Raw genomic sequence first — 26,398 nt, forward strand, 5'->3', positions numbered from 1 at the left:
CATTTGTTTCTTTGTCATAGGGCAGAGGGCTGGGCAAAGTTGTCTCTTTTTCCCTTTTACAAACTGGTCTAAAATTTTCTCTCCTCACTTAATGAGGCATTTCCCCTTTTCCAAAGCCAGATTTGATCAAGGTATTTTATATATTTTTTAGCCAGCGGTTTTAGATGTAGAAAAACCTCAGAAACTTCTAATAAAGAAATTTCGACTTGAGATAATGAACGGTATGGATTCTGGAATATTGTAGTGCCTTTTACTGCATTCGAATACATAGAATAAAAGACAGTGGAACAACACTGAGAGAAGAGCAGGCTATGTATAATGAGAATTCTAAAATCTGGGTAATGAGCACAGAAGGAGCACTTTTAGTCCTTGCTTATACACCAGTGTAGCTTTTAACTCCCTTCTTCCAGCAGCTTCTGTCTGCAGTACTCCATGTTGAGACATTTTTAAAAATTCTATTTCTGCTTCCTAATCAAGGGCACAATACAACTGTCCGTTTCTCAATTCCCTCCTCCTCCCAGCACCTAGCTTGGTATTTCTTCACATTCTTTATTAACATGACTGTTGTGTCTAAATTAGAGTTCTGAAATGTCTCTGTCTAAAATCTGGAGTTCCATTAAGACAAGCTTACTGATGAGATCCGTTCATTATCCAGTTCAGGCTTCCTAGTTATCTAAGACAATTTCCTAAATCAAAGTTTGGGATACGAGATGTGCTTGGTATCTTTTCCCAGGTTCTCATTTTAACCTCAGCCACAGGCTGTCCTGGCAGCCAAGCCTCTGGGGAGAGGCTGGGGCGGCGGTGCGGGGAGAGCGGGACCCCTGCTCTAGGCGCGGCCGCGAACACTCAGCAGGGACGCGGCCCGAGGCCAGCGGACAGAGGATGCGCGGAGAAGGACACGTGTAGACGAAGGCGCACGCACCCACGCGCGGGGCCGCCGCGGGGCAAGCCGGGAGAGGGTTTGCGGCAGACTGGGGAGGGGGTCGCCGCGTTCCCGTGAGCGGCGTGGATTACGTAAGCAGAGCGGGGGGCGGGGGGCGCCCCGCGTGCGCAGCTGCCCGGGCCCCCGCCCCCTGTGCCTGCCCCGCCCTCTGAGGAGGGTCTGCGGCCCTGCGGGGGCCGGGCCGCCCACGGCGCGCGGGGGCCGCGGCCCAGCCTCCCGCCCGCCCGCTGCTGTGGGTGCCGCGGCGCCCCCAGACGCGCGCGGCTGTCAGCGAAGGCGGCGGCCGCGCATCCTCCGTCCTCCTCTTCTTCCCTCCGGGCCCACGTCGCCACAGCCCCGCGGCCATGAGCCCCGAGCCGGTGCCGCCGCCGCCGCCGCCGCCCCCGTGTCCCGGCTGCGACTGCGGGGAGCCTTTCGCTGAGCGGTTAGAGAAGGGCGACGAGGCCTTCCGCGCGGGCGACTACGGGATGGCAGCCGAGCTCTTCCGCTCCATGCTGGCCGGGCTGGCGCGGCCCGACCGCGGCCTGTGCCTGCGGCTGGGGGACGCGCTGGCCCGCGCGGGCCGGATCCCCGAGGCCCTGGGCGCCTTCCGCGGCGCCGCGCGGCTCGGCGCGCTGCGGCCCGAGGAGCTGGGCGAGCTGGCGGGCGGCCTGGCGCGCGCCCTGGGCTAGCGCGAGGGGCGGCTGCCGCCCGGGAAGCCGGGCCGCGCCCCCCGCGGCGCCGGGCGGGGGGCCGTCGGCCTCGGCGCCCGCCGCGCCCCGTGAGCTGCTCGGCTGCCCGCGCTGCCGGCGGCTGCTGCACAAGCCGGTGACCCTGCCGTGCGGCCTCACGGTGTGCAAGCGCTGCGTGGAGCCGGGGCCCGCGCGGCCGCCGGCGCGGCGGGTCAGCGTGGTGCTGAGCGGCCTGCTGGAGAAGTGCTTCCCGGCCGAGTGCCGGGTGCGCAGGCTGGCCGGCCAGGCGCGGAGTCTGCAGCGCCTGCAGCAGCCCGAGGCCGCGCTGCTCCGGTGCGACCAGGCCCTGGATCTGGGTGAGTCGGCCGCGGGAGCTGGCCCGCCTGTCCGCGCACCTGTCGGGCGGGCAGCAGGGGTGGGGGTAGAGAGCTGTGTGCTCCCCAGGCAGGCGGTTATTTTGCTCTCTGAAGGTGGTGAGCTGAAGATGAAAGGTGGTAACAGCCGCAGGGTGGCTGCGGTCAGAGGCCGGGTGCGCCCCAATGGTTGTGCCTTTCCAGGATCTCCGCAGCCTTCCTGAGCTGTCCCCTAAGGCCAGCGCAGCCTTTCAAGCCCATCTCAGCTGTTTGGGAGTGGGAGGATGACTGTGTTTTTATTTGTCCTCCAGGGAAATGTAAAAACTAACAGCCTAGAGGCAGAACAGAGCGCCTTGTGATGGGGCAGGAGTTGCTTTGGGGTTTCAGCTGATGAATCCTGGAACCCCTTCCGCTCTGCTTTTATTACTTCGTACTGTCTGGCGCTGGCCTCTCTCTCTCAAAAGCCATTAGATATTGTTATGGCGTAATTAGCGTGTTAGATATTATACTAACTAGTACGTGTGGTTTTTTGTTTTGTTTTTGTGTTTTTGTTTTTTTGATCTGAAGTCTGTGACCAGCACCAGGCTCTCTCCCCGCTCCCCGGCTTTCCCAATCATCACCTGTTAAGAGTAAATAATTTCAAGGAAGACCAGAGTTCCGTCTTTGTATTCGAATGAATATGCTCTGTTGACAGTTGTTTTGGGTGGAGAAGTGTATGTGTGGAAGGTGATTTGTATTCTCAATTCACTGGTTTTGAAACAGGGTATATATGATTTAAATCACTAGTCAAGAAGACTTGGTTTAATCCTTTGTTACTAAAGGAATCTTGTCGTCTGCTATAGTAGGTATGCATTTTATTTTAAACTTAGAGTTAACGTTTTCGCTTTTAGAAGACACACCTATATCTAAATTGGGGGAATCTGCTGGAATAGAGCAATCAAATTGCTTTAACAAATTTTCTGTACCGTTTTTGTAACCAACATATCCATACTTTAACAGGCTGTGTATTTTGAGTTTTCAGTTATCTTGTATATATATGGTACAGAGCAGCACTGTCCAGTAGAAATATTGTTTAAGCCACATAGGTAATTTTGAATTTTCTGGTAGCATCGTTAAAAGAAGTGAAAAGAGGCAGGTGAAATTTATTTTCACAATATTTTTAACCCTATACGTCCAAAATATTATTTCAACAACATATCTTCAATGTAAAAAAAAAAAAAATCCAAATTTTACTGTCTTTTTAATTGTCTTTGAAATCTCATTGTGTATTTTATATTTACTGCCCATCCTGATTGGGACACTAAATTTTCATCAGAAATGCTTCCTCTGATTTCATAAAATTTAGAGTTGAGAAAGTAGATTCACATATTGAAGTTGTTTCAGGTTAACTTAAAAGTTTTCCACCAAACTGAATGGAGTATCAATTTTTAAACTTAAATTTGAATTAGTTAAAATGAAATAAAATTAATAACTCAGTTCCTCTGTTGCACTAGCCCCATTTCAGGTGCCCCATAGCCACATGTGACAGCCACAGTGGACAGCTAGTGGCTACTGTCTTAGACAGTACAAGCATAGAACTTTAAAAAAACAATTGCTGGGGGGCCGGCCTGGTGGTGTAGTGGTTAAGTGCATGCTCTCCGCTGCTGACGGCCCAGGCCCGGATCCCGGGCGTGCACCGACACACCGCTTGTCAGGCCATGCGGTGGCGGCAACCCACGTAAAGTGGAGGAAGATGGGCATGGATGTTAGCTCAGGGCCAGTCTTCCTCAGCAAAAAGAGGAGGATTGGCATGGATGTTAGTTCAGGGCTGATCTTCCTCACAAAATAAAATAAAATAATTGCTGCAAGAAACAAAAAATTTTGTAGCTGTGTGTAATGATAGAATTTACTAGATTGATTGTGGTGATCATTTTGCAATATATACAAATATCGAATCATTGTGTTCTACGCTTGAAACTAACATGTTATATGCTGCTGATGGGTCTGCAAATTTTACCCCTGGAAAATTATTTGGTGGTATCTGAAAATGTTAAATATGACCTTTGGCCAAGCATTTTCAAAGAGGTACATGCATATGTGCACTAGAAGAATGTACAAGAATGTATATCATCATTAGCAATAACTCTAAAGTGTAAACAACTCAAATGTCCAATAAGAACAGAATTAATGGGTAAATATAGTATGATGTCTTTTTTTTTTTTTTTAAGATTTTATTTATTTATTTTTCCCCCAAAGCCCCGGTAGATAGTTGTATGTCGTAGTTGCACATCCATTCTAGTTGCTGTATGTGGGACGCGGCCTCAGCATGGCCGGAGAAGCGGTGCGTCGGTGCTCGCCCGGGATCCGAACCCGGGCCGCCAGCAGCGGAGCGCGCGTACTCAACCGCTAAACCACGGGCCGGCCCAGTATGATGTCTTGAAGGAATACTATATAGAAAGAAATAAACCAATTACAGTTACACACTACAACGTAGATGAATCACGTAATGTTAAGTGAGAGAAGTCAGACTCAGAAGCAGGTTTTTTTTTTTTTTTTTGTGAGGAGATCAGATCTGTGCTAACATCTGCCAATCCTCCTCTTTTTTCGCTAAGGAATACTGGCCCTGGGCTAACATCCGTGCCCATCTTCCTCTACTTTATATGGGACGCTGCCACAGCATGGCTTGCCAAGCGGTGTGTCGGTGCGTGCCCGGGATCCAAACCGGCGAACCCCGGGCCGCCGCAGCAGAACGCGTGCACTTAACCGCTTGTGCCACTGGGCTGGCCCCTCAGAAGCGTTTTTACTGTGTGATTCTATTTATCTGTAAGACCAAGCAGGCAAAATTACTGTAGCACATAAGAAGTAAGGGCAGTGGTGACCTTTGGGGGAGAAAAAGAGGATAGTTACTGTAAGTATGAGGGGGACCTGTGAGGTAGTGGTGATGTTCTGTTTCTTGACTCAGAGGATGGATACACAGGTGTGTACAGTTTGTGATAGTTTATTGAACTGTATACTCATGATTTGTAGCTTTTCCGTGTAGATATCAGACCTCAATTTGAAAGTTTTAAAAACACAGACTATTGCAGTCAATTCATCATGAGAATTTTTATTCAGTACATATTTTCCATTCAAAATTAGATAAGAAAGCCAAGTTTGCCTAGTTTAAAAATTGATAGAAAAACTTTTAGTTTTGTAATAAGCCCCCCAAAGAGATTTTAATATAGGAGAAATGTCACAAGTATTTGGAATCAGAAATGCGTGTGATTAGACCTAGGCTGGCACTTATTATGTGACCCTAGCCAAGTGCGGTAATCATTAATGCTGTTCCCCAAATATTTACCTTCCTCAGACAAGGTAGGATTGCATTCCTAGCCTGCTTGTGGAGCCGTATGACTAATTTTGGCCTATAGGTTGTGAGTGGAATTCAAAATACCTAACAAATATGTTCAAGAAAACAGAAATAAATATATGAAAAGATAAAGCATTCAGTAGATAACTGTAAAAAATATCTGAAGTTGAGAATTAATTAGATGGATTTAGAAACAGACTGGAAACAACAGAAGGTGAGATGAGAACACTCAGGAACAAGTCAACAGACAATATCCAAATGGAATCACAGAGGAAAAAAAGAATAAACAAAACAGAGCATAAGAGATATGTGGGACACAGACATAAGTTCTAAAATACATGAAATTTGCATTCTGGAAGAGGAGAGAGGGAGAAGGGACAGGAGAAGTACTTGAAGAAAAAATGGCTGAGAATTTTCCAAATCTGATGAGAAACTTGAACTCACTGAATCAAGAACCTCAGTAAGCCCAACAGGATAAACACAAACACTCACACAACGGATGAAACGTACCTGAGTATATTCTAGTCAGGTTACTGATAATCAGAGAGAGAAATATAAAAGCAGTTAGAGAAGACAGGGCATTTTCCTTCAAAGGAGCCGTAATAAGACTTCTAGCTGACTTGACTACAAAATTACTTAAACTAGAAAATAATGGGATGACATCTTTCAAGTGCTGAAAGGGGGGGAAAAGTCTACCTGAAGTTTTTTACCCAGCTGAAAATATCTTTCAGAAATGAAGACACAATCAAAATTCTTTAATCCTAATAAATAAATAAAGCAAAAGAATTTTTATTGCCATCAGAATTGCACTACATGAAATACTAAGGGGAATTCTTTAGGCTAAAGGAAAATGATCCAGATGGAAGCATGGAACTAAAGGAAGGAATGAAGACCACCAGCAAGAGTAAATATATGAGTAAATATAAGAGAATATTGATTATTTCAAACTAAAGCAGTAATGGCTTGTGGTATTTATAACATATGTAGAAGTAAAACGTGTGGCAGTAGCACAAACCAGGATGAGTAAGTCAAGTTAAATTGTTGTATCGCCTGTGTGTTCTTTTGGTTAAAACTACTAAAAAGTACTGATTTAAAGTATACTAACAAATCAAGTTTGCATATTTAATCTGTTGGGTAGCCACCGAAAGGATAATAGAAGATAAAATTAAAAGGCTGTGGTGGGGCCGGCCCCGTGGCTTAGCGGTTAAGTGCGCGTGCTCTGCTACTTGTGGCCCTGGTTCGTATCCCAGGTGTGCACCGACGCACCGCTTCTCCGGCCATGCTGAGGCCGCGTCCCACATACAGCAACTAGAAGGATGTGCAACTAGGACGTACAGCTATCTACTGGGGCTTTGGGGGGGAGAAAAAAAAAAGGAGGAGGTTGGCAGTAGATGTTAGCCCAGAGCCCGTCTTCCTCAGCAAAGAGGAGGATTAGCACGGATGTTCGCTCAGGGCTGATCTTCCTCACACACACACAAAAGAGGCTATGGTGGAATAATAAATACTTCACTAATTCAAAAGAAAGTGAAAAGGAAGGATAAAGCATCAGAGAATAAATGGGATAACTAGAAAAGAAATAGAAAAATGGGGCTTCATTTGCATTAAATGTAAATGATCTAAATATTCCAGTTAGAAGACAAATGTTGACAGACTAGATTAAATGAAACACAGCTTTGTGAGATACACATGAGATAAACTTTAGCTACAGGGACACAAAAGGGTTGAAATTAATAGGATGGAAAAAGATACTCTACAAAGACTGACCAAAGGAAACGTGGTAGGGCAAAATTACTATCAGATAAAGTAGTCTTGAAGGCAAGGAGTATCAGGAGAGATGGATATGTTTATGATAAATAAGTCAACTCAACAGAAAATATGTAACATTGCTAAATTTGTATGCCCCTAAAATCAGGTGTACACACACACAGAGCAAAAGGTGACAAAATTAAAAGGAGAGTTAATTGGAGATTTTGAAGAAGACTCTTAGTAGCTGATAAAATAAGGCTAGAAAAATAAAGATATAGATTGGAACAACATACTTCAGGACTTTGATTTAGTTAATATACGGTACCACATACAACTGCTGCAGAATATACCATCTACTCAGGTTCATATGATGATAACAATGGGCTGGATTTGGCCTGTGATTGTGTTTGCCAACCCCTGGGTTAGGCCATGAAACAAGTTGCAAAAAACATTAAAAGACTGAAATTAGACAATATATGTTCTTTGAAGACTGTAGACTTTAACTTAAAATTCAGTAGTAAATATCTAGATTATCTTTAAATATTTGGAAATTAAGCAATACATTTTTATGCAACTTATGGGTCAAATAAGAAATCACAATGAAAATTAGAAAATATTTTAGCTGAATGATAATGAAAATACACATATCAAAAACTATGGAATGCCACTGCAACAGATGCTTAGAGGGAAGTTTATTGCTTTAAATGCCTATACTACAGAAGAACAGTTGAAAATTGGTAATCTCTAGGCTTCTGTTTTAAAATGCTAGAAGAAGAAAAGCAAAATGAATCCAAAGGAAGTGGAAAGCAGAAAATAAAGGTGAGAGCAAAAATCAATGACAAGAAAGGAGAAATACAGTCCAATATTTCTTAGAACATAGATACAAAAATCCTAAATAAAATATTGGCAAATTGAATCCATTGATACACTTGAAGAACAACACATCATGATCAAGTAGAAGGTTAATTTGTTTAATCATTGAAAATCTACAGGTGTAATTTACCACATCTACAGAATAAAGGAGAAAAATTGTATGACTCATGTTAAAATCTCTCAGGGAACTAGAAATAAACGGGAACATTCTTAATATGTTAAAGAGTATCTACAAGAATCTATAACAACCATCATAATTAAATATTGACTGTTTGCCCACTGAAGGAAAGGTGACAAGAGTGCTCACTGTCATCACTGTCATTCAACATTGTCCTGAAGATTTCAGCTAGTGCAGTGAGGAGCAGATAAAAGGGTATTAAAATTGGAAAGATAAAAGACAAGTTATTATTTGTAGATGACATGTTGGAGTACATAGAAACTCCAGAAGAATATTTGAGCTATTAGTAATTATAAGTGAATCATCAAGATTGCTGAATATAAGATCAGTATAGAAAGATCATTAATAATGATATATACTTAGCAAAAAACAAATAAAAAATGAAATTTTAAAATAACCCATTTACATAACAAAAAAATTCTGTGAAATAAACCCTGAAATATCTGAAGGATGTTCAAGACCTCCACACTGAAAATACAAAACATTTCTGGGAGAAATTAAAGTAGACTTAAATAAATGGAAAGATATATTATTTGCAGGGATTACAAAACTCAGTATTGATAAGATGTCACTTCTCTGCAGAGTGAACTACAGATTCAGTGCAGTCTCAGTCAAAATATCACCAGTGGTTTTGGTGGAAATTGATGAATGGCCAAGGCAATATTGAAGAAAAATAACTAAACTGGAGAATTTACACTATAAGATATCAAGGCTTTCTCTAATGCTGCAGTAATTAAGACAGAGTTGTATGGATCCAAGGGTGGACACACAGAAACTGACTTTCACATGTACGGTCGCTTATTTACTACAAAGATGCCAATAGAATTCCATGAAGAAGAAGACTGTTCTTTTAAATAGTCTGAGTCATTTTATCCATATGGAAAAAGTGAATCTGGATGCCTAGCTCACATCATACATTGAAATTAGAGTCAGATGTCTAAGAGAAGTCATAGGAGAATATTTTCATGAACTTGGGGTAGGCAGTTATTTCTAGAATAAGACGCAAAAAGCATAACCATAAAAGAGGATAGATAAATTTGGTTTAATTAAAATTAAGAACTTGTGTCCCTCAGAGACCCTTGAAAAAGTGGAAAGGTGATGTGTACTCGTAATATGTATCTTACTGAGAATGCAAATCCAGAATATTGGAAGAATGCCTACATTTCAAAAGCAAAAAAGACTGTCTCAATAATAGGCAAAGACTTGAGCAGATGCTTTATAAAACTAGATCTCAAAATGGACACTAAACCTATGAAAGAGTGCACAACATAATAAGTGATCAAATGTAAATTCAAACTAAGATAAAATACGACTACATACTTGCCAGAATGGTTAAAATGAAAAAGACTGACAATACCTAGTTTTGGCAAGTATTTGAAGCAATTGAGCTCTTACTTTGCTGGTGGAAGTGTAAATTGGTGCAAGTTAAGAAGTATGTTTGGAATTACCTACCAAAGCTAAACATACATAATCTCGGACACAGTATTTCCACTTCTGAGTATATACCAAATAGAAATGAATGTTTATGTCCTTCAAAAGACCTATACAAGAATGTTCATCGCAGCTTTACAAAAACATTTAGGAAACAACCCCCCAATAGAATGAGGAAATAAATCAAGTCATACAGTATAATGTTACACAGCAGTTTATTTTTAAAGAAAGACCCTGAGACGTACAACAATATGGATGAATATCACAGAATGATATTGAATGAAAGTCAGATACAAAGGTACATTCTGTTTATATAACTCCATGTGTAAGAAGTTCAAAACAGGCTAAAATCATCTATAGTGATAGACGTCAGAACGGTGGTTACCCTTAGGAGAGGTGTACTTACTGGGAAAGTGCACCAGGGCACCTTCTGAGCTCCTGGAAATGATCTCGGTGGTGATTACACAGGTGTATACACATGTGAAAGTTCAAGATACACATTTAAAATTTGTGGACTTTGTAACCAATAACCTGTGAGGAGTATTGCTGTTCATTTCTTAATATTCCCCAAGAACACTACCCAGTTGTCATTGTTTTATGTGTCAGTTCATTCAATACTTTTAAAATAACGCTTGTACAGTTCTCCGTTTCTCACCACTGCCCACTCATTGACAGATTTTACAGCAGTAACCTGGCTCCCAGCCCAGCAGTGGCTCTGGGTTGCAGTTGGAGGAGAACAGCCATTGGTCGACCCTAAACACAGATGTAGAGACTAGACTATTCTTGTCCTCACAAAGCCTGGTTCTCAGACCTTTTTTTTGACTCTCTTCCCCATACAGGGGTTAATTGGTAAACTGTCTGAAACCGTGTGTCAGTTTTTTGGAAGATGCACGCATGCATTTTTCTCCCATATGCTTTCTCCCCACAAAGAATTTGAATTTGTTTTTCCTCTTCCGTTTATTTTTGAGTGATTCCTCAATAAATACTCTTAGTTTTGTTAAGCTTAAGGCTTAATGCGTAGAAAATGTGTAGAGATTTATTTTAAATGTTTTAAAAGATTCTGTTATGAAGTGCTGGCTTAATAAATGGAGTACCAAATGGTGGAAGTCAACAAAGGAGACAGTTTGATTCATTCAGTGTCTGGAGGGGAAGTGAATGTAATTGCTTTTGGACTTAGTAAAAGCAGCCTTTAGAATGTGAGGAGAGTAGAGGCTTAAATGCATTTGTTAGAAAAGAAGGATTAAAAATAAATGTAAATGAAATGTGTTTTTAACTCAGGAAACTTTGTCAAGATCAATTAAGCTAACATGAACTATAAGCAAAGGAGTAATGAAGAAAAAAATAGTGAAACAGAAAAAAATTGAATTGGTTAACAAGTTGGAAACTGGTTCATTAAAAGACCAGTAAAAGAGACAAATGTTTGGCAAGTGTGATGAAGAAAAATGCAGAGCACAAATAGTGTCAGGAGTGAAGAAGCAGCATAATCACAGATATAAAAGAATATAACAGATTTTAAAACCTATAAGGACAATTTTAAGGAAACTATAAATTATCAAAATTGATCCAGGAAGAAGTAAAAGCCTGATGTGGACCAATAACCATAAGAGAAATTTAAGTGCTACTCAGGGATTTTCTTCTGAGAAAAGGCACTAAGGTCAAGCAAGTCCTAACAAACTTTCAGTGAGGATTAACTCCCATTTTATTTTGGATTATAGAAAAATTTGGGAAGATTTCCATCTCATTTTATAAGGTTAATATAACCTTGCTACTACAATCAGGTAAAGCTTGCACAGGAAAAAATCGATAGGTTAGTCTTACATATGTAAATAGATGCCAAAACGTTAATTAAGTGACTTAGTATTTTGAATCCAGCATGTAGTAAGAGTTAAGGTCAAGAAGAGCTTATCCAAGGAAGATAAGGATAATTCAGTGTTAGATCTTTGAACTGTAATTCGCTATAATAACAGGTAGAAGGAGATACAGTACATGTGATCTCTCGGATGCTGGAAGACCGTTCTATAAAATTCAGCACCCGCTTGTTATAACGCCCTCAGAAAACTAGGAATAGGAGGGAGCTTATCTAATTTGGTAAATATTCTCTCTCAGAAAATTATAGCAAACATACTTCATGTTAAAACCTTAGACGTGTTCTTTTTAAATTCAAGAATAAGAGAAAAATGTCCACTATCACCACTTATGATTGTAATACGAGGATAAAAGGAAACACAGGTATAAATGTTAGAAGGCAAGAGTCGAAGCTAATTGTTTGTATATGATATGATTGTTGAGAGGTTCAAGAGCACTGACTTTAGCAAGTGGGAACAAAATGGGAGATCTCCCTTCTCACACAGATTTACAGCAGGTTTATTTCTCAAGCTCAAACTATAGTTCCAGCAGCGTTTTTTTTTTTTTTTTGAGATTTCCAGAAATCTCCAAAGGAAATTTCTGTATTTCAAAATGCATTTACCTGTGCAATTGAGGAGCTGTCACCTAATCTTCAGTTGGAAGTCATTACTCTGCAGTTATATTTAGTACATAATGACATACTAAAAGGACGAATATCAGGAGAAGAATCTAATAGAATTCTCTATGCCTTCCAAGCAATGAAATGCTTAATTTAAATTCGTGTGCTTATGGATTGACATCAGTATTTCATGGTACTTATGTGTGTTTTCAAAGATGGAATACATAAAATCTCATTACAGATCATCATCAACAGATGAACATCTTCAATTGATTTTGGTGATGAGGAACACTAACTTTAACTTCAATTGAGGAAAATGTTATCCCCTCCCAAAATAATTTGTTTTTTCTAATTAGTAGACATGTATTACATAAAAGTACTAATTTATTATATTTTGAATTTTGTCAATAAAGTTTTTGTGAAAATCTGTTTTCTTTGTTGTTACGTAAGTACCTGCACGATATCCTCAAGTTTGCCTCTTGGCCTGCAAAGCTAAAGTATTTACTCTCTGGCCTTTTACAGAAAAAAGTTGCTGATCCCTGCTTTAGCCAGTCAGTGTCTTTTTAAAAAATTTAAATGCGGAGGTGACGTCAGCATCATGGCGGAGTGAGCTTTCCCGTGAATTCTTCCTCCACAAGATACAACAAAAGCAACAGCCACAGACCAACAACGGAATCCCAGACAGTGAAAAGCTAGAGCGGAGGGATCCACACTGCCGCACATCTGAGAGCGGAACGTGCTGGGCCCCCAGAGGAAGTGGGGAGAGGTAAGGAGAACTCCGCTCCCTCCCCATCAGATCAGCGATCCGGTCCGCGCGGCTCCCAGAGAGGGGGGAGGGGCGGCCCTCGGCGGGAAACTGTAGCTCTTCGGGCTCTCTCAGCCGGTGGGAAACTCCCGCACAGAGGGCTCAGAGGAGCCACAGGGCTAACATCAACATCTGAGCAACCCAGAGAGCGGATAAAGAGGGGCAAACGAGAAGCCTCCCACGTCAGGGACCCAGAGGGCAAAAGAGAGAGCTCCCCCCTCCCCGCAACCCGGAGTCTGCAGCTCGACCAGATCTAGCGATCCGAGGCAGACCTGAACAAACTGGACTGGACCCGTGGATCGCAGTGGGGAAAAAAACAAAACAAAACAAAACTGAGGATTGCAGCAGAAAAACTGGGGCAGAGCGCAGGGGGCTTAGACTACACAGCCCTTTACCACCAGACAGTGGCGGCAGGTGGAAATTGCAACCAGAGACTTCCAGGATGAGGAAAATCAAAACCAACACAGGAACCACAATGCAAAAATATATGAAATCACCAGACCAGAAACAAAATGACAAGCACCCAGAAATCAACCCCGAAGACACAGAAATCCATAAAGTAAATGACAGAGATTTCAAAATAGCTATCATAAAAACACTCAACGAAATACGAGACAACACAGACAAACAATTAAATGAGATTAGGAGTTTCTTCACAAAAGAGATTGAAATCATAAAGAAAAACCTATCAGTGCTGATGGAGATGAAGAACACAATGGAGGAGATAAAGGAGAATCTGGAATCTTTAAAGAACAGAGCTGACAATATGGAGGAAAGAATTAGTACTTTAGAGGATAGGAATACAGATATACTCCAGATGGAAGAAGAGAGAGAACTAAGACTAAAAAGAAATGAAGAAAGACTCCGAGAAATATCGGACTCTATTAGAAAATGTAACATAAGAATTATAGGTATTCCTGAGGGAGAGGAGAGGGAAAGCGGAACAGAGAGCCTATTCAAGGAAATAATAGCTGAAAATTTCCCAAATCTGGGGAAGGAGCAGGAAATACCAGTAAGCAAAGCCAACAGGACGCCTATATATATTAACAGACAAAGGCCTTCACCACGACACCTAGTGGTAAGGCTAGCCAGGGTCAACGACAAAGAAACAATATTAAGGGCAGCTAGACAAAAACAAAAAATAACGTACAAAGGAACTCCCATCAGGCTCTCAGCGGATTTCTCAACAAACTTTTCAGGCTAGAAGAGACTGGAATGATATATTCAAAATACTAAAAGACAAAAACTTTCAGCCAAGAATACTCTATCCAGCAAAAATATCCTTCAAATATGATGGAGAAATAGTAACTCTCCCAGATAAACAAAAGCTAAGGGAGTTCATGGCCACGAGACTCCCACTACAAGAAATACTCAAGAAGGCCCTCAGGCCTGAAAACAAGAAGAGAAAGGGAACACAAAGCTTGGAGTAAGGAGAAAAGTAGGTAGACAAAATCAGAGAAATAGTAGATCTTTACCGGAATAGGTTAGCAACCACTTAAATACTAAACTCAAAGATCAAAGGAAGAAATTCACCAAAAATAAATTTAACCTCATCACTGTAAACACACAGCCACAACACAAGATAGAATAAGGTATAACAAGAGCAACTTAGAAGGGGAAGAGGAAAGTGACTGAATTGACTTAGTATAAGGAAATAGGAGGCTATCAGATAATGGACTATCTCATACAGAAGATTTTTCGCCCAAACCTCAAGGTAACCACTAAACAAATAATCAAATTAAAACCACATATGATAAACAAAGAGAAAACTAGAAGAATCATAAGACAGAACAACCAAACTGAATTGGCAGTCCAAAACAAATGGGACAAGAAACAAAGGAAATGCAAAAGAACCAGAAAATAAGTGACAAAACAGCAACATTCAGCCCTCATATTTCAATAATTACCCTAAATGTAAATGGATTGAACTCTCCAATCAAAAGATACAGAGTGGCAGGATGGATTAAAAAGCAAGACCCAACAATATGCTGCCTTCGGGAAACACATCTTAGCACTAAAGACAAGCACAGGCTCAGAGTGAAAGGATGGAAGACAATACTCCAAGCTAATGGCAAACAAAAGAAAGCAGGTGTTGCCATACTCATATCAGACAAAGTAGACTTCAAGATAAAACAGGTTAAGAAAGACAAAGAAGGGAAATATATAATGATAAAAGAGACACTCCATCAAGAAGACATATCACTTATAAATATATATGCACCCAACATAGGAGCACCAATGTACATAAAACAACTATTAACAAACCTAAAAGGAGAAATCAACAACAACACAATAATAGTAGAGGATCTTAACACCCCACTTACAGCAATGGATAGATCATCCAGACAAAAAGTTAATAAAGAAATATTAGACTTAAATGAAAAACTGGACGAGATGGACCTAGTAGACATATACAGAGCACTCCACCCAAAAACAGCTGACTACACATTCTTCTCAAGCGCGCATGGAACATTCTCTAGGATAGACCATATGTTGGGAAACAAAGCAAGCCTCAATAAATTTAAGAAGATTGAAATCATAACAAGCATCTTTTCAGACCATAAGGCTATGAAACTGGAAATGAACCAGGAAAAAAAAACTGGGAAAGTGACAAAAATGTGGAGATTAAACAACATGCTACTGAACAACCAATGGATCATTGATGAAATTAAAGGAGAAATCAAAAACTATCTGGAAACAAACAAAAATGATAACATGCCATATCAAACCATATGGGATGCAGCAAAAGCGGTCCTGAGAGGGAAACTCATAGCAATACAAGCCCACCTTAGCAAACAAGAAAAAGCCCTAATAGGCAACCTTAAATTACACCTAACAGAACTAGAAAAAGAAGAACAAACAAAGCCCAAAGCCAGCAGAAGGAGAGAAATAATAAAAATCAGAGCAGAAATAAATGATATTGAGACCAAAAAAACAGTAGAAAGGATTAATGAAACAAAGAGTTGGTTCTTCGAGAAGATAAACAAAATAGACAAACCCTTAGCCAGGCTAACTAAGAAAAAAAGAGAAAAGGCTCAAGTAAATAAAATTAGAAATGAAAGAGGAGAAATTACAACGGATACCATGGAAATACAGAGGATTATAAGAGAATACTATGAGAAATTATATGCCAACAAATTGGACAATCTAGAAGAAATGGATAAATTCTTAGACTTATACAACCTCCCAAAATTGAACCAAGAAGAAATGGAGAATCTGAATAGACCAATCACAAGTAAAGAAATTGAAATAGTAATCAAAAACCTCCCAAAAAATAAAAGTCCAGGACCAGATGGCTTCTCCAGTGAATTTTACCAAACATTCAAAGAAGATTTAATACCCATCCTCCTCAAACTATTCCAAAAAATAGAGGAAGATGGAACACTTCCTGAATCATTCTACGAGGCCAACATCACCCTGATACCGAAACCAGACAAAGACAATACAAAGAAAGAAAATTACAGGCCAGTATCGCTGATGAACATTGATGCAAAAATCCTCAACAAAATATTGGCAAACCGAATACAACAATATATTAAAAAGATCATACACCATGATCAAGTGGGATTTATACCAGAGACGCAGGGATGGTTCAACATCCACAAATCAATCAACGTGATACATCACATCAACAAAACAAAGAATAAAAACCACATGATCGTCTCAATAGACGCAGAGAAGGCATTTGACAAGATACAACATCCATTTATGATAAAAACTCTCAATAAAATGGGAATAGAAGGAAAGTACCTCAACATAATAAAGGCCATATATGACAAACCCACAGCTAACATCATACTCAACGGGGAAAGACTGAAAGCCATTCCTCTGAGAACAGGAACGAGGCAGGGCTGCCCACTCTCACCACTCCTGTTCAACATAGTACTGGAGGTTTTGGCCAGAGCAATTAGGCAAGAAAAAGGAATAAAAGGAATCCAAATAGGTAACGAAGAAGTGAAACTGTCACTATTTGCAGATGACATGATTGTATATATAGAAAACCCTAAAGAATCTGTTGGATAACTGTTAGAAACAATCAACAACTACAGCAAAGTTGCAGGGTACAAAATCAATCTACAAAAATCAGTTGCATTTCTATATGCTAATAATGAACTAACAGAAAGAGAGCTCAAAAAGATAATACCATTTACAATTGCATCAAAAAGAATAAAATACCTAGGAATAAATCTTACCAAGGAGGTGAAGGACCTATACAATGAGAACTACAAGACATTATTGAGGGAAATCCACGATGACATAAAGAAATGGAAAGATATCCCATGCACGTGGATTGGAAGAATAAACATAGTTAAAATGTCTATATTACCTAAAGCAATCTACAGATTCAATGCAATCCCAATCAGAATCCCAATGACATTCTTCACAGAAATAGAAAAAAGAATACTAAAATTTATATGGGGCAACAAAAGACCCCGAATAGCTAAAGAAATCCTAAAGAAAAAGAACAAAGCAGGAGGCATCACAATTCCTGACTTCAAAACATACTACAAAGCAGTAGTAATCAAAACAGCATGGTACTGGTACAAAAACAGACACACAGATCAATGGAACAGAATTGAAAGCCCAGAAATAAAACCACACATATACAGACAGCTAATTTTCGACAAAGGTGCTAAGAACATGCAATGGAGAAAGGAAAGTCTCTTCAATAAATGGTGTTGGGAAAACTGGACATCCACATGCAAAAGAATGAAAGTGGACCATGTGCTATCGCCATTCACAAAAATTAACTCAAAATGGATCAAAGACCTGAAGGTGAGACCTGAAACTATAAAACTCATAGAAGAAAATATAGGCAACACACTATTTGACATTGGGTTTAAAGGAATCTTTTCGGATGACATGCCTACCCAGACTAGGGAAACTAAAGAAAAAATAAACAAGTGGGACTTTATCAGACTAAAGAGCTTTTATAAGACAAATGAAACCAGAATCAAGATGAACAAACAACCACCCAGCTGGGAGAGAATATTTGCAAAACATACATCTGACAAGGGGTTGATCTCCATAATATATAAAGAACTCACACAATTGAACAACAAAAAAACAAACAACCCGATCAAAAAATGGGCAGAGGAAATGAACAGACACTTCTCCAAGGAAGATATACAGATGGCCAATAGGCACATGAAAAGATGCTCAACATCACTAATCATCAGGGAAATGCAAATCAAAACAACACTAAGATACCACCTCACACCCGTTAGAATGGCTATAATCACCAAGACAAAAAACAACAAATGTTGGAGAGGATGTGGAGAAACAGGAACCCTCATACACAGCTGGTGGGAATGCAAATTGGTGCAGCCTCTATGGAAAACGGTATGGAGATTCCTCAAAGAATTAAAAATAGAGATGCCCTATGATCCAGCCATCCCACTACTGGGAATCTATCCAACGCACCTGAAATCAACAATCCAAAGAGGCTTATGCACCCCTATGTTCATTGCAGTATTATTCACCATAGCCAAGAAGTGGAAGCAACCTAAGTGTCCCTCGACTGACGATTGGATTAAGAAAATGTGGTATATATATACAATGGAATACTACTCAGCCATAAAAAAAGACAAAATCGTCCCATTTGCAACAACATGGATGGGCCTGGAGCGTATTATGTTAAGTGAAATAAGCCAGAAAGAGAAAGACAAACACTGTATGATCTCACTCATATGTGGAATATAAACCAACACATGGACAGAGAAAACTGGACTGTGGTTACCCGGGAAGTGGGGGTGGGGGGTGGGCACAAGGGGTGAAGGGAGTCATATATGGGGTGATGGACAAACAAAAATGTACAACCCAAAATTTCACAATGTTAGAAACCATTAAAACATCAATAAAAAAAAAAAAATTTAAATGCTATTGTTTGACTCTCCATTCCTGCTGTTCTTTTCCCCGTCTCCCACTGTTTTCCCTGTCCTGCCTTCTCTGTATTACACATATGTAGCAATAATGCGTTTATAAACAGTGCCTGCTCACCGTGTCCTGATGTAATATCTGTTTGCATGAGATCTTTTATACACACTTGCTCAGTTACCTACATAAACAGAGAGGAGATGCAGTAGCATCTAGAAAGGACCAGGTGGTTAGAGAAAGAGTCAAGATCAAGGATTTGGAGCAAACTGAAAATGTGTATTAGGTAGAGATGAGAAGACATCTTGGAGGCTCAGAATGTTTATTGGTCAACTAAAATGCACTTTGTAGCCTACAAAGATCCTATGAGTAATGGGTACAGTGAGCCAGGTCCAGCAGTATGAAAAACGGCTGTGGTGGTTCTGCTTTCATGAGCTCTGGCTTTGTCACTTTTCCATGGTACCCTGCCGAGTCAACACCTTCATATACTACATGTCAGTTCATAGAGTTACTCTTGGCTTCTGTGGAGCTGGGCTTATGTTCATAGTAGCATATGAGTAATTCTCAAGATCTCTTCTCTTTGAGGAATCTCGGGAAAAGGAAGTTTGTTTTCTCTTTTTCCCACTTAAGAGAACATACTGTAGGTACAGATACAGTGATAAATCCGCATCCATGCAGTGGTATAGAAAAACAAATTGTTTTACTTTATTAGTTTCTTAAGCTTGAATTTCCTTGTGTACTTTCAATAAAGTTATTTTAAATATTTTCTTTTTTAATACCTAGTTATAGCATTAAGATGAGTCAGCAGTTACTCAGTTTATTATTGGAGATTATGTTGTATCTGATGTGTACATAGCAGTCTGTTTTTCTTGGTGCATTTTAAAGTCTTGTTAATCCTCTTTCTGTTTTCCTGAGAGAAGCTATGTAAAGTATACTTATCAAACTACTAAACTCTAAATATGATTGAAAGGAGGAATTATTTCTTATTTTGCCTTTAGGTTTATTTTCTAATTTAATATTTTTAATGACTTAAAGATGATTTGCTTTTAAATGCAGTCATTTTTGTTGGTTTCTATTCCTCATATCTTTCAGCTCCTGGTGATAACTCGTTATTGCTGCTGCGAGCAGAGTTACATTTAACCATGAAGAACTATGAGCAGGCTGTACAGGATGCCAGTGTGGTTTGTCAGAGTGAACCTCTCTTGACTAAGGTATTGGTATTGGTTGGCTTGGAGATAATAAATATAAGTTTATGGGATTTTCTTAAGAGTAAAGTAAGATAATTGTGATTAGGTACCTACAGAAAATGTACAGTTTCCCTCAAATTTTAGTAGTCTAACTGTAGCAATCCACTTCGTAGTAGACCAACTCAGTTTAAAAGACAGACCAAGTGTCCAACTGGATCTGGACAAGAAACACAAATTTATGTTACTCTCAGTAGATATTTAACTGAATAATATGCCTTATACACTGAAGAAATATATGAAAAATAGAATTTTATAAAATTTTGAGTAAAGAAGAAATGTTTAAAATTACAGTTTAAATAGGAAGATCACTTAATAATTATGATGAGCAGTTGGGGCCTAATATGCATGGAACATATAAATGGTGTTAGTAAAAGGGTGAACGTTTTGTATGTATTTTGAAATAGTTGTGATCTCTGTGTTTGGATTGGAAAGGTCTAATATTTCTTCCTCTGATGACACAAAATAAGCTTTACTAGCCTAATAATGATACCTTAAGTTGTCCTTGAAGAAGAAGGCAAAGAATAAAAGTTGTAGCTTTTTTCACAGATCTGAATTATAAACCTTTATAAGATATTTTAAAGTTTTAAAGAACTTATGATTAAATTAATGCCCATGGCATGATCTGTTAGCTGATAATTAAAAATATTTTCTTCTCCTGCTATATTAGTTTTAATCATCTTTGTTTTAGAACATTGAAAAGACATTAACCCAGGTTAAAAGACAAGATGGATGTAGCCTGCTCTTTCTGTCTTCCTTCCTTCCAGCTATCCATCCAAACATCCGTCTTTTAAAAATTTTTTTTTTTTAATAATTTTATTTATTTATTTTTTCCCCCAAACCCCAGTAGATAGTTGTATGTCATAGCTGCACATCCTTCTAATTGCTGTACGTGGGACGCGGCCTCAGCATGGCCAGAGAAGCGGTGCGTCGGTGCGCGCCCAGGATCGAACCCGGGCCGCCAGCAGCGGAGCGCGCGCACTTAACCGCTAAGCCACGGGGCCAGCCCACATCCGTCTTTTAAAACAAAATGTTTTCAGATTAGATTGAGTGTTACATCAGATTTGGGAATTAGCTGAAGGATGGGAAGCAAATGTTTGTTGGACCAAGCCCAGAAGTCTATTTTGTTGCTTGTGTGCTTCACTAAAAATGTTTTCTACTTCTTGTTCTGATGCCTTTTCTCCTAACCCTCGATCTGCTGTTCTTCTTAGGTAATTTCTGTTGGTAATGATTGAGGCGTAATTGTTGTGAATTATAAGTATAGTATTTCTGACGGACAGTAGACCTACATTGATTGCCCTCTGAAGCTAGATTCTTCTCCATAGTATTGGTCTTTGTGTGACACTCGGGCAGTGTGTCTCTGACAAAAGACAGACTTAATTACTTCAGAGTTACACAGCTAATTGTAACTGTGAGAGAGGCAGAAAATGAACCTTTAGCCTTTGGGATTTGGGTCATATCTTCAGGGTTTGTTGCGAGTCTTTGGACCTCGGTTCTTGACAAAGGCCTAGTGAAGAACAGCTTCAGCAGAAATGCACACTGTTAAATCACTTGAAGATAGTAGGGGATAGAACATTATTTCCGGGTTAATACTGTAACTAAAGAATTAGAGAAGTAACATTGGAAGGTAAGGAGAAAGGCCTGAGGGGAAGGTGAAGTTGGCTGGCTGTGGTTAAGATGGGATGGAAGCACTTGTGGAACCAGCTTCAAGGGGCTGATACAACCGTGTATTTTACCCGAGCAAAACTGTCCTCTTAAGTGGCCGGTCATGGCTGATACTGACTCAGAGCCTCTGGTACAAATGGAGACAAGCCAGTGCTAGCAAAATGTTTGCCCATATGCAGAAATATCATTAGGCACAGGGTAAGTTTGATCTTACCCAAAGAGGGAACCTGTAAGGTTTAGAACTATTTAAAAGTTAGTGAGTTTAATTAATAAGCATTTATTGATACACTGTCAGAAATTCAAATGTTAGTCAATATTATATGTACATGTGTGGAAAACTTCAAACTGTGAAGTGCTTTGCCTGTATAAGAGAATATTATTCTCTTACAACTTTTGATAAGCAGAGATAGTTGATTTAGAAGCTTCTGAAACTCCACAGTCAGGGCCCCTTACTTGCATAATGCCTAGGAAGGGCCCTAGTAACTTTGTATTCATAATTTTGTACTTTTTCTTAAGAAGGACATTATAAATTGTGTAATCTTCAGGCTGTGCAAAAGCTGGGTCCACTCTTTTAAGGATAATAAGAAAATTAGTAAAACTTCAAATGTTTACCAAAAATTAAAAGAGTTCCACAGCTGAATCACTGATGGTCTGACGTGTATCCGAGGCTTTTCAGGGAGCTCAGGGATGAAACTGATGAGCTGTTGTCCAAAATGTTTGTCGTGTCTTTTGAAATGGCTGCTCTCCCAGAGAGCTGGAAGATAAATGATGCAATGAATAGATCTTTCATGGGTACCAGTGCCTTGGAGCATTTTTAGAGATAAGGACAGGAGACATAAGAGATTAAGAAATAATAATTGGAGTGCATGCATTATTGTTTTCCCTACTAAGGGACTCAATTAAAATGACAGCATGAGGAGAGTTACTTCTGGTAACAGTTATAAAATTATAAAAATTATTTAAAAATATAAATTAATAATTATAACAGTTTCTTAGAAAAACTGAATTTAAAAAAATAGACACTGTAAAGCATCCAAAACAGAAGCTAGAAAAGAGTTTGGTCTTGAAAACCTATACACGAAAGGGGTAAGAATTGTGAGTTTGTGGCTTTTTGGCCCGCAGTTTCTGCCCATCCCCACAGCTGCAACTACAGAAAAGAGTAGCGGGAAAAACTCTCAGCATCGCCAGCTAAAGGTATCAGAGTTCCAAGTTCAGGGACAGTAAAGCATTTGGAAATGTAAAAGGGAAAAGCACAAAAATTTCTGTAGTGAGGCACAAATTCAAAACATAAATTGTCCAGATCCCTGACTCACAGCTAAATTGTGCATGTGTGTGAGAGATGCAGAAGGCACAGCAAAAAACTGGCAGAGAACGGAGAGGAATCTACTCTTAAAAGATAAGTGACGGGGGCTGGCCCCATGGAGTAGCGGTTAAGTGCGTGCGCTCCACTGCTGGCAGCCTGGGTTTGGATCCCGGGCATGCACTGATGCACTGCTTGTCAGGCCATGCTGTGGCGGCGTCCCACATAAAGTGGAGGAAGATCAGCACAGATGTTAGCTTATGGCCAGTCTTCCTCAGCAAAAAGAGGAGGATTGGCATGGATGCTAGCTCAGGGCTGATCTTCCTCACCAGAAAAAAAAAAAACAAAAAGAGAAGTGACAGGGACCCACGTCTGTGATTTTAGTGCGTTTCTTGATGGAGTACATACATTCCACAGCAGTGCATAGCTCAGGCAGGCAAAGCTTGATGTGTCAGAGTACTATACCCAAAGCTGACAAACAACTGGAAATTAGGGAAAATCCGTAAAAGCAAGGAAATCACAGAATGGATAAGTGCCAGCCCTAGCCAAATCCTGGCTTATTGCCATATTTCACAGGTGTGGGGAAGAACCACAGGGCTTAAAAAGCAGCAATAGAAAGATGTAAAAAGAAAACAGAGACATAAGCAGCTTCATACCATGGGAGAGACAAGAGTTGCAGTTGAATCCAGGAAAGTTAACTGCCTAATAACACAAAACCCATTAATCCCTAGATGAACACAAGAAAATGCAGAGTTGATACAACATATTATATACAATGTCCAGTGTTAACCAAAAATACTAGACACACAAGGAAAGGGGAAATTGTTGAACTATATTCAGGATAAAAGATAGTCAATAAAAATTGTCTATGAGTGGGCCCAGAGGTTGCATTTAGCAGAAAAAGACTTTAAAGCAGCTATTATAAATAAGTTCAAAAAATTACATGAATATGTCCAAAGAATAGAAGGAAAGTATAGTATATTTGAATTAACAGGCAGTCTCAAGAGGGAAATTGAAACTATAAAAAATGGAAATTCTAAAACTGAAAAATACAAATGCTGAAATAAAAAAAAATTGCTAGATAAGCTCAATAGCACATTGGACGTGGCAAAAGAATCAGTGAAACTGAAGATAGATCGATAGAAATTACCCAATCCAAAGAACCGAAAAAAGAAAAATTAAAGAACAGTGTAAAGAATCTTAGAAACCTATGGGACATTGTAAAGTGGTACAATATATGTGTAATTGGAATCCTGGAAGGAGAAGATAGAAAATGGTAGAAAAAAATTGAAGAAATAATGGCTGAAAACTCTCCAAATTTAGTAGAAAATATTAATTTCAGATCTAAGAAGCTTAATGAACCCCAAGCAAAATAAACAAAAAGAAATATACTCCTAGACACATAATAATCAGACTGCTGATGCTCTATAAGCCAAAGATAAAAAGATAGTCTTAAAAGCAGCAAGAGAAAAATGACATGAAATGAGAAAAATGACATACAGGAAAATAATAAGATTTATGATTAATATATCATCAGAAACTATGGAAGCCAGTTAACATTAGGACAGCATATTTTTTTTTCTTTTTTCTTGCTGAGGAAGATTGACCCTGGGCTACCATCCATGCCCATCTTCCCCTACTTTATATGGGATGCCACCACAGCATGGCCTGACAAGCGGTGTGTCGCTCTGCACTTAGGATCCGAACCTGTGAACCCCGGGCTGCCAAAGCGGAGTGCTCGAACTTAACCGCCATGCCACTGGGCCGGCCCCAGGACAACATATTCAAAGTGCCAAAAGAAAAAATTGACAGACAGTAAAAGGATAAAAAAGGAATATTATGAGCAACTTCATAGCAATACAGTTAACAACTTAGAAGAAATAAACTCCTTGAAAGACGCAAACTACCAATGTTCACTCAAGAAAAAGTAGATTACCTCAATAGCACTATCTCCACATAATAAAGGCTGTGTATGATAAGCCCACAACTAATTCATATTCAATGGTGAAAGGTTAAAAAGCTTTTCTTCTAAGATCAGGGAGAAGACAAGTATGCTCACTCTCACATAATACTGGCAGTCCTAGCCACAGCAGTTAGGCAAGAAAAAGAAAGTAAAAGCATCTAGTCAGAAAGGAAGAAGTAAAATTATCTCTGTTTACATATGACATGGTCTTATATATAGAAAACCCCAAAGACTTCACCAAAAATTTGTTAGAAATAATCAATGAATTTAGTAAAGTTGCAGGATACAAAATCAACGTACAAAAACCAGTTATATTTCTATACACTAACAAACTATCCAAAAGAGAAATAAAGCAATCCCATTTACAGTAGCATCAAAAACAAGAAAATATTTAGGAATAAAATTTAACCAAGGAGGTATAAGACCTGTACACTGAAAACTGTAAGACATTGATGAAAGAAATTGATGGAAATAATTGACACAAATAAATGGAGAGAGATCCCATGTTCTTAGATTGAAAGAATTAATACAGTAGTCTCCCCTTATCCACAGGGGATACATTCCAAGACCCCCAGTGGATGCTTGAAACTGCAGATTGTACTGAACCCTATATATACTGTGTTTTTTCTATGTGTGTGTTTTTTCTATGTGTATATACTTATGATGAAGTTTAATTTATAAATTAAGTACAATAAGAGATTAACAATAACTAATAATAAAATAGAACAGTTATAACGATATAGTGTAATAAAAGTTACCATAAATCTTAGCAACCTCAGCATGGGACTTAACCTTATTAAGTTGACTTAACCTTATTAAGTCAAGAACTTGCACCTTTTTGTTTAAGGGAGGCTCTTTATGGCTTCTCTTTGACGTATCCAAATTGCCAACATCACTACTCTTGTGCTCTGGGGCCATTTTTTAAGTAAAATATGGATGACTTGAACACAGGCACTGCAATACTGTGACAGTTGGTCTGATAACTGAGAGGTTACTAAGTGACTAATGGACAGAAAGCGGATACAGCGTGGATATGCTGGACAAAGGGATGATTCATGTCCCGGGCAGGATGGAGCGGGACGGGTGGAGATCTCATCACGCTATTCAGAACAGTGTGCAAATTAAAACTTATGAATTATTTATTTCTGGGATTTTCTATTTAATATTTTCAGACTGTGGTTGACTGCAGGTAACTAAAATCATGGAAAGCAAAACCACAGATAAGGTAGGACTACTGTATGGTTATGATGTCTTTCCTACGCAAGCGATCTACAGATTCAATGCCCCATCAAAATTTCAGAGATATTTTTCACAGAAATAGAAAAAACCGTTTTTAAAATTCGTATGGAACCACAAAAGATCTCTAATAGCAGAGCCATCTGGAGAACGAAGAGCAAAGCTGGAGGCATCACATGTCCTGATTTCAAGCTATATTAGAAAATTATAGTAGTCAAAACAGTATGGAACTGGAGTAAAAGCAGCCACATAGACCAGTAGAGCAGAATCAGGAGCCCAGAAGTAAACCCCTGCGTACGTGGTCAACTGATCTCTGACAGGGGA

General features: G+C 39.6%; 1 protein-coding gene across 1 annotated transcript in view; it reads left to right on the forward strand.

Moving 5' to 3' along the window:
* The first annotated feature begins 1,192 nt into the window (after positions 1-1,192).
* The window catches only part of LONRF2 (LON peptidase N-terminal domain and ring finger 2), a 45,962-nt gene continuing 20,756 nt past the window's right edge, over positions 1,193-26,398 (forward strand). Inside the window, 3 exon segments of the mRNA XM_058534463.1 lie at positions 1,193-1,647; positions 1,649-1,970; positions 19,759-19,877. Coding sequence (XP_058390446.1) covers positions 1,288-1,647; positions 1,649-1,970; positions 19,759-19,877 — 801 coding nt within the window. The 5' untranslated portion in view covers positions 1,193-1,287.

Source organism: Diceros bicornis, chromosome 40 (assembly GCF_020826845.1).
Source record: "Diceros bicornis minor isolate mBicDic1 chromosome 40, mDicBic1.mat.cur, whole genome shotgun sequence".
In the NCBI taxonomy this organism is placed as follows: domain Eukaryota; kingdom Metazoa; phylum Chordata; class Mammalia; order Perissodactyla; family Rhinocerotidae; genus Diceros; species Diceros bicornis.